Consider the following 10000-nt stretch of genomic DNA (forward strand, 5'->3'; position numbering starts at 1 on the left):
CTTTAATTTGACGAAATTCCTCGAATAAGCACCGCATTGGGTCCGCGTCGCTTATTTGGGGCTGAAACTTATCTGCTTTTTTGTCCCAAATGCGGCGGTTATTCGAGGGCGGCGCTTGTTCGAGTAGATACTGTACTTCGCTTCTTTTATCACATTTTAAGTGCAAAAATGTATTCTGTACTTGGTCAACAGTTGCTTGAGCCTTGCTCTGAAGTGCGTTAGCCATGACTTGTGATTCCGAAGTTTCATCATTCAAAGTAATTCTACAACTGTTAGAGGTGAAGAAATTGACAAGTCGAAGACAAACCAACAATGAAAATCGTAACCCAAATTATGGACATATGATATGTTAGCTGTCGCATAGAACAAACCTAATACAGTAACGAAACCACACGAAAAAGTGGGCTGCGATAAAACAAATCCACGAGATGGCAAGAGTATATATATTCCTATTTCTAGTTTTGAACAAATTACTTAGTGTTTTAAATAAAAAGTGTTAGTATAGGAACATGGTTATCGTATGCCGAAATTGTGGGCACATGTTAACCATGGCATTTTATAAACTTAAGACGGTTGCCCTACATGGAGAAGGAGGCTAATATAAAAAAAAACCACGAGATGGGAAGAGGCTCTTTATTCCTTGTCCAAAGTACACGGTGATTTTAAAAAAAGACGTTAATAGAGCAACTTGATTATCTTAAACCCAAATTATGGGCATATGTTAACCATAGCATTCTACAAACATAACTGAGACAGTTTCCTTCATGGAACTGCCACGGAGAAATGGGCTAATAGAAAACAAATCCACGAGATGGGAAGAAGCTCTTTATTCCTCGTCCAAATTACACGGCTATTTTAATAAAAAAAAAGTTAATAGAGCAACATTGTTATCGTGTACCCAAATTATGGGCATATCAACCGTGGCATTCTACAAAATTAAGAATGGGCATATGTTAACCATGGCACACAATGGGAAGGAGCTTTTTATTCCCGTGCAAATTACACGGTGATTTTAATTTTAAAACGTTAATAGTGCAACACGGTTATTGTATACCCAAATTATGGGCACATCTTAACCATGGCATTCTACAAACTCAAGGTGGTTTGCTGCACCGTGACGTGGGCTAATATATAACAAATTCACGAGATAGAAAATTGTCTAGTAAAGTGCGAAGATCATTTCCAGTCTCATTTTCGTATATAGCCCGACTTTAAAGTTCTACATTTCTTTCATTCATTCCTTTCACGAGAACACATGACCCTAACAAATTGACCTGCTCCCAACTTTAAGGCTTCATAGCTTAGTTGGTAGAGCATTGCACCTTCTCTACGCAATTTCTAAAATTGCGAGGATCCAGACGAGGATCATAGCTCACTTGATTTCATGATATCCGCAGTTTAATATATGATTCATTTCAAAAATCATATCGTTCGTTGATCATTCATCATTGGAACATTTAAAACCACAAATTACCAGCTTCTAACATCAGTGTCTTCAGAGTTCAATTCAGAGTTAGAGCGTCGCAGTGGCATACTGCGAGGTCACGGGTTCAAACCTGTTGAAGTCCTGGATTTTTGAGGCTTCTGTAAGCAATTGCTAAAATTGTGTTCATAACTGAGAGGATCATAGCCTCACCTGATTTTCTATGCTCACCGCAGTTCAATATATGATTCATTTCATGTATCATTTTGTTCGTAGTCTCCTTTTAAAGTCGGGTGCTACAATAGCTCCGCCATGATTCGCATATATTCCGAGCAGTGCACTTCCTCACCCAGCGTGACTCTTGTGACGCCAGAGTGGACATGCGTAGTCCATGGTTACTTTGCGTGGTTATATCTACATAATTTGTCCCAAATAATACTACACCTACTACAGCTACTACACGAATCTAAAGCTACTACAGCTACTACACGTTCTACGGCTACTACACCTATTACAGTTACTACACGTACTACAGCTACTACACCTGCTACAGCTACTACACGTACTAAAACAACTACACGCACAACAGGTACCACAGCTACTACAGGTACTACACCTATTACAGCTACTACACCTGCTACAGCTACTACATCTACTACAGCAGCTACACTTACTACAACTACTACAGCTACTACAGGTACTACACTTACTACCTCTACCACACGTACTACAGCTACTATACCTACTTCACTTACTACTGCTACTATACGTACTACAGCTACTACACCTACTACTATCTGTAGCTACTTCACGTATTGCGGCTACTACATGTACTCCGGCTACTACATGTACTATATGATGGGTGGACAACTATGTGATGGCTTGACATGAAGTACCTCCCGCCAAAAGGGAAAATGGCGGCAAGGTGTTTGAAATACTGAAAAGTTATCGAGTCATCTTTCAACTTTTCTGTGACTTCAACTGAAAACTTCCTGTTTTATGTAAGTTGGAGTGAAGCTTTGAAACTTCAAAATGTGGTAAGCAATGTGAAGCAATGAATGCTCTCGAGGCCACAAGTGGCAACTTTTCTGCTGGGCTTAAACATGAAAGTGAAACTAAAAGTGAATTGGAGAAACAATTTGAACACGGACATCGGACAGAGGCTGAGGAAGCATTCCAAGGTCCGAAATTTGATCCCCCAGTTTACCGTCGAAGATACGCTGCCGTTTGTGAGCTTGTAAAGAAACACCAAGCGAAAAAGGTATCCGGAGAGGGAAGATATCTGTTTGCAAACTTAACTGGTTAGAGTGTAGTGTGAAGTGCTGGTTTTTCTACCCCCATATGAACCATTAGCCCTACTAATGGAAATGGGCCCACACAAGGAAAGAGAAAAACTCTGATCAGGGTGGGAATTGAACCCACGACCTTCGGGTTAGATCACCACTGAGCTACAAACATTGCTTTAATTTGTTAATATTCAAATTTACCAACCACAGGAGCTAAAGACCTTTTGTTGCGACAACCAATGAGGCTCTGGTTGGCACATTAATGACAATAGGTGACATCAACGATATCTTCCCTATATTGAAGATACAGCGGTATGCATCCTGTAGTAGCTGCAGTGTACAGTATCTTCATTTTTTCCTTGCGGGAATTTTTGACTGTTGAAGTTACCGACTACAGCTTCAGCCTTCTCAAAATATTTTTCGGGAGCAGGTCATAAGGAAGGCGGAGACGGTTTGGTGGTATAGGCACCCCGGGCCAAGCGAGTGCCCAAAGGACGCAAGCTTCTAGGGGGGTCTGGGGGCATGCTCCCCTAGGGAATTTTTTAAATTTAGACACTCACAGATGCAATTTAGTGCAATCTGGGGGATTTAAAGTGATGAAATTTCACATATGGAATTGACACTTGCTTGGAGTCTGACAATAAATACTGGAATGTTAGTTAAATAAACATTTCATGTGCGCGAGGCCAAAAAATATTGCGGACGCGAATTTGTACGTGAAACAAACTTTTTTCAAGCTTTTATAATATCTCCAGTGACTTCACGTTCGAGCTAAAAATGTGTTGTCCGACATTTTCTGACTGGAAGGAGACGGTCAAGCTTTCTGAGGAGGCGGCTCATTGAGCCGTCGACCGGCCGGTTTTGAGAAGGCTGCAGCTTACCTGTCACACTGGGTACTTATTGGCTGGGACATACCAACTCTCAGGGTCTTAAAATATTCCTGCATTTTGCTATTTCAGCAGCAATTTATGATAAGACGAAGAAAGAAGTGATCCTTGCACTTATCTAATCATTAAATTTTTAAGCTCTAATTGCTTAAATACAGGCAAAAATTAACGATAAAAACCGACGTTTCGGTGTCTTCATGACGCCATTGTCAAGGAGAAATAAAAATTACAAAGTTTGCGGCGAGGTGTAACAAGAAATTAGCATACAGTGTTTGAAGCTAATTATATAAATACTTTTGCGCGAATTGAATCGCTTTGCTCGTTCAGAGTGGGTTTTAGGTCTCTGATGAAAAGCATTTCATTCACCAAACAATCGAACTTATTTCTACACTTTTTCAGAAATGCTAAAACACCTCAGTAGGTCTTTTGGGACTTTGCTGAACTGAACCGTCGGTTTTGATCGTTACTTTTTGCCTGGCTTTGCATTACCAAATCTTTTTTGATAAGAATTGCTTAAATGGTTAAGATATTAGTCTCTTACAGACACCTGAAAAATTTAGGTGGCCTGAATGGGATTCGAACCCATGACCTCTGTGATGTCAGGGTAATGCTCTACCAACTGAGCCATGAAGTTACTCAGTTGAAAGCAGGTCAGTTTGTTGGGTTCAATTGCTACAACTGTGATTAGGACTCAACAAATGAAATGAAGTGTATATTTTTGAAGCACGGGGGTATAAATGAAAGACAGAAGTGATCTTTTTGCCTAATCTAAACAATTGAAGCAATTGTCTCTTACAGACACCTTGGAAATTCGGATGGCTTGAACGGGATTCAAACCCATGACCTCTGGGATGTCTGTGTAAATCTAATGCTCTTATTACCAACTGAGCTGTATGAAGCCACTACCGTTGTTTAGATTAAGATAAGTGCGAGGATCACTGATCTCTTTCATCTATATAAATTATGACCCTAACTAACTATTGCTTAACAATCCACTTTTATCTTCAAAAGGGTAGTGTTCACAGAGTTTTTTATTTGAAAGAATAGGGTTAGTAACGAAACTGTTAACTAATCTACCAGACCTCCATTCATCCTTGAAGTTGCTCCCATTTATGAGTAAAATCATCTGCAATTTAATATGTCAGAGTAGAGTGACTTACTCTCAGGACTAAAAGGGTTAAAGGAGACAAAGTCTTTGAGTGGTCACCAAGATCTTGTTAACCCGTTCATCCCTGAAGCGGCCCCATTGGCAAGTAAAATCGCCTGCTGTTAGAGCAAAATACACTGTAGTATTACTTTTAGGAGAGAAAGGATTAAAAATCCACTTAGCATCTTCAAAGAATAGGGTTCTGAGTTTTTCTTATTTTAAAGAATGTGGTTGGTGCAAGACCAGTAGGGACCGTTAAGCACACAAAACAATAGGTTTAATTAGCAAAAACAATAGTTTTGCACGCCCTGCACTTGTATTTTACATTTTGATAAATTTTTTTGCCGTTCTCGTCTTGACAACGACTTGAAATGATCAAATTTGGGGTCATGTCCACGGAGGACTAAAGCACCTCACGATGAATTTTCTCTCTAAACTTCCACAGTGTGATGATTCACCAATTTTATTCTTGGGATGTGGACTCACATTTTCCATACCAAGCGATGTGGAGTAATCACAAAATTATCACAGTAACAGGAAATAATATTTTTAGACAGCATTCTCGTAGCCGTCATTGTACATTGCTTAAGGTCCCTGTTATCTAATATAACACACCTTTCCTTTGTGAAAGGAACAACAACATTAAATTATTTTATTTATTCATTCTTTTATTGTTGTGGTCACCCAGTTGGAACAGGAGGTCATTGCTGTGGTCACCAACTGGAACAGGAGCTGGTTATTGAAAATACTGACCTGTTAGTTAATAATACGTAATATTGAATTCATGAATTAAATGTTTACAATTGTATATTTGAAGTGCAGGTAATAGAAGAAAGGGGTAATTTCAGTAATTGTCTGTTATCTACCGGTAATTAGACATCTGAAAGTTCAGCTGGCTTCAGCGGGATTCGAACCCATGACAGTCTGCAATGCCTGTGCAGTACTTCACCAACCAAGGATCACTTCGGCCTTTCAATAATTATTCATAATAATCTTTTTAAACCATTATCATCTTCAGGTACTTGACTTTGGGTGCGCTGAGGCAAAACTCGTGAAAGTTTTAATAAGTCAAGAGCAGTTGACTCACTTGGAAGAGGTGGTGGGTGTGGATATTGACAGGGAACTTTTAGAGAGGAATGAATTCCGTATAAAACCTCTGATATCAGATTATCTGAGACCCCGCAGTCATCCGTTCAAAGTCTCCTTGTATCAAGGTATGTACTGAGCTTTTTTCACACCTAAGAACAACATTTGAGAATATGATATTATTTCCACAAATGAATGATAGAATTATGAAATTAAGCGTTCAAGCTTAAACCTGATGTGGGAGATCATCATGACCCCCTGGGAGGCTGGATTTGTAGTGTTACAACCCTACCCAGTCATTTTTTGTATTATGGTGTGTCAAATATGTTTTGCTTTCCTCGAATAAAAGTATTTGTAGTCAAGAGTCTGTAAAATTTATTTGCGATGTAGTTTTTATTTATTGTCGCTGTTATCATCAAGAGAGGTTATTTTGCAGTTCGATCATAACAACCAGTAACTTAAATTAAAGCAGTTTTGAAAAATGCCTGAAAAATATCCAGTCAGGCTAGATGAAGAATGGGGCTGACATGGATTTGAAGCCAGTTCAAGCCTGGGTGTTTTTTCAGGCCTTCTTCGCAACTGCTGAAGTTGCTGCTTAACTGAGATGCTCCTCAACTCATGTAATATTCGATAAAACTTGCTCACAATGTTGCTATGGACGAAATTAATGTTCTTAAAAAATAATATTGCTTGAATTCCTCCTGAATTATGTGTCGATAATTAGCAAAACACTGAAGCTGTTGCACAGAAGCTCACGGCAACCTTTACATGTATACGTCTTTTAAACATGTTTTTAAACATCATAATGAAAATAAAGTCATATTTATTGCTACTTTTCATTAATTTTAAAATCAAAGCCAGAGTTGAGTTGTGTTGTGTAGTTATTTTCCTTTTTGTATTTTGTTGTTTTAGGTTCAGTCTCTGAAGCAGATGAGAGATTTGTTGATTTTGATGTGATTGCTTGCATTGAGCTGTATGTTATCATTTACAATGTATAATTCTTTACATGACCCATTTTCCTTTCCCTATACTGGCTCATTGTGTCGATCAAACACCTCTTACAGTATTAGCAATTGTCTGAATTGATGGGAGTGGAATGGACTAACATCCATTGTAGTAAGTGTTCCTGTTTTGTTTTGGTGGTACAGCTTTGTTGGAAGTAGTTGGTTATATAGCTCAAAGGTGCCCACAATAGTATGCGTGGGGGCAAGCCTCCACTAGTGAAGCCAACTGAAACAGTTATTTGCCTGGGGCCAGTTCCTGAAAGATTTAATAGCTCTATTCCAGGGATAAATGTACCTTATTCCGGCACATTTATCCCCGGAATAGAGTTAAATTACACCTTTCAGGAACCCGCCCCAGGTCTTCATTTGCCCACCAAGAACTTCCCTTGCCAGTGCTGGTCTCGTATCGCCTGTTCTCTCTTACTCTGTTCTTTCTTCCTCCATTCCTTTCCGACTACCTACCTTGATCATCTCTCCTACCTCGTTGTAGACCTCTGGGTCAGGGTATGTGAGCTCTAGACTTTAATGCCCATCTTGGCTGCATATTTCGTTGCATTCTTTTTGAGAGGTTTGTGTTTCCTTTTGAACATAATTCTCTTCAAACATTCAAACCATGGACATAGTATCATCTTGGTTCGAGAAGAGCTTGACAGCGGCCTTCACTTTAGTGACCTTGTACTCAGACTCGACAGACCTCAGGCCTCTAATAGATGGGTGCCACTGCTTTCTTTGATTACCTTCTTTTTTTCTCTATCCAGTTGCTGTAATTCGGAAAGAGGCCATGTTTGCGTCGACATGGTGTACGCCAGGATTGGTAAAGCATACTGGTTAGAGGCAATCACTTTTTGTGATAATCCAACAGACGAGTGGTCCAGATAAGGGATAGCCTTTGAAGATATACTTTAGATGCTCCATACAGCACCAGCTCATTTTCCTGCTTTGCGTTCTCAAGCACTCCTAGAAATTTGTAACTGTCTCCTTCTTTTAGGGCCTTTATAACGCGAGTGTCCCCTACTGTGTCACCTTGGTCACTGCTTAGTGAACAGCTCTTGACATGAACTACAGAACACTTTTTCTCATTCCATACTAGCCCGATATCTTCCATGGCTCTTCTGGTTGCCTTCATCACTCTGTCTAGCTTGCTCTGTGAAGATGAGAAGATTTTCAAGTCATCAATATAGAGCAAGTGCATAATCTTGCCCACAACAGGTCTTAACATTCCGTACCCCTCCAATCGGAAGCTTTCAACATCCACGCTATACAATGTAGGGTTGATACAAAGCATGAAAAGCCTCGGATTCAGGGTGTGAGCTTGTGGTAGCCCTTTATTTAAGTGGATGATGTCTGAAGTCTTGCAACCTTCCTTGGCCATTGCTGTAATTCATGTATTCCAACTCTTACGTAACCTAGCAACCGTTTCACACATCCATGCTGGGAATTTATGGAGCCTCATCATCTCAACCAACCACTGGTGGCTGACAGAATCGAATGCCTTTCACACATCGATCCAAGCCATGCTCGTGTCTCTCTTTGCACTCCAACTATGTTGGCAGACCATCATTCTTATCTATCAGCAGGTTATCCATAGTGCCACTGCATTTTATCCTGCCACCTCTCTGCTCACTCTCTAGTAACCCGTGTTTGTCCAAGTGCAAATCCATACGGCATAGCAAACGCGATGTAAACCACTTATACTGGGTGTTAAGGCATGTAATTGGTCTCTGATTCTCACTGGAGAACACACCTGGTTTCGGAATCAGGGTTGTTTTTTTCCCCCAGTGAACCACTCTGGATAATCCTTTTCTCCGCAACCAATAACTTCAAAGCTAGTTGCAATCCCTTTGTGAAGACATTACGCCCGGTCTGAACCCGGGGCACTCCAGTTTTGCTTTTTCTTGATCATGTTTGCACACTGCTCTTTGCTTAACTCGAAACTCTGCTTAGTGGGGGCTGGGACTAGTTTGGTTATCACTTCCTTGACAGCTTCCAACCAGTTCAGATTTGTATTTGGGGTGGCTGATCTCTCTTCCCATATAGCCTTCCAGAAACTACTTGCCTCAGTGATGTTTTCAAACGAAAGGGCGTCTTTGTTTTCCCTTGATCCTCCAGAAACTTTATATCCTCGGATTGGTGTTATCCGGGTCTTCTTTTATTATTTCCATAAAACTTGCATAGCCACTCTCTGGGTCTGCTTGCATGAGACTATTCAGCGACTTCGCCTTGTCTTGCTTTTGTTTCTGATGGAAAACTCTTTTTGCATTCTTAAGGTAAGACTTTTTCTTCTCTACCAGTTTGACAGGAGATGCGACAGAAAGTTTTCCACATTCTTTCTTCAGAAGCTGCCTGTTCTTCTTTCCTTTCTTCATTATCTTTACTTCCTTGCTAGCAGAGGTCTCTTTTCTTTGTGCGTTCGCTGGCGACGAGTACGGGAAAAGAGACCTCTGCCATGAGTTGAAACTGCGCTGCGGTTACTAAGAGACCAAATCAAAACGTGATACTTCATGTTGTGTGGGCTCTTACTTAACAACAGCAGAATTACCTTGAAGCAGTGCACTAGATGCAGCGGGCTCAAGTCACAGTCAGCAAACATGTCATGGGTTTTCCGAGACTGCAATTGAGATCTTGATCCTCTCTTATTTCCTTTGCTTTCAAAACAAATGCGTCCTTAGGCTTTTGACTAGATGTTTTTCTACTTGGCCAGTCATTTGCTATGCCTGATGAAAGGCGACAACAACCGAATAGAGAATGCGTTTGACTAGCCATAGATATGCAAAGGGACTGTTAATTGGAATGTTCCGCTTTATGTCTAAGAATTTCATTTATTTAACAGCTGCATTAATGTTGAAGATGTCAGCACTTGTTAGCTTTTGTTTAACCATAGTATCGACGTTGCGCGTGAAATCACCAGTGGTTGGGACCATGGAAGCAAAAATTGGTGTCGCACCCTCAAGCATCTCGCATGCTTCAGAAGAAAGATTTGTCAAACGTGAGTCTGGTCCCATGGGAGCGGTTGTGCCTGTGGCTGTATGCAAATTTTGTTCGGTGTGCTTAGTGAATTCTAAATTATGTTGCCCTTAGATATTACTATCCAAACCTTTGGTTCCTCAAGAACTTTCACTTGCCTTGTTACCTGCATTTCTAATTATTGTTCCCTGTATGTCTCCCAT

The 10000-nt window shown here is 40.3% G+C and overlaps 1 protein-coding gene across 2 annotated transcripts in view; it reads left to right on the forward strand.

The window, feature by feature from the left end:
* The first annotated feature begins 2317 nt into the window (after positions 1 to 2317).
* LOC138031223 (small RNA 2'-O-methyltransferase-like) overlaps positions 2318 to 10000 on the forward strand; it is a 14581-nt gene continuing 6898 nt past the window's right edge. Inside the window, exons 1-3 of one of the 2 annotated variants that reach the window (XM_068878911.1) lie at positions 2318 to 2684; positions 5762 to 5957; positions 6742 to 6802. In XM_068878911.1, coding sequence (XP_068735012.1) covers positions 2478 to 2684; positions 5762 to 5957; positions 6742 to 6802 — 464 coding nt within the window. In that variant the 5' untranslated portion in view covers positions 2318 to 2477. The remainder of the gene's footprint in view (positions 2685 to 5761; positions 5958 to 6741; positions 6803 to 10000) is intronic. The other variant, XM_068878904.1, reaches the window with a different exon arrangement.

The sequence above is a fragment of the Montipora capricornis genome, chromosome 2, assembly GCF_036669925.1.
Source record: "Montipora capricornis isolate CH-2021 chromosome 2, ASM3666992v2, whole genome shotgun sequence".
In the NCBI taxonomy this organism is placed as follows: Eukaryota; Metazoa; Cnidaria; class Anthozoa; order Scleractinia; family Acroporidae; genus Montipora; species Montipora capricornis.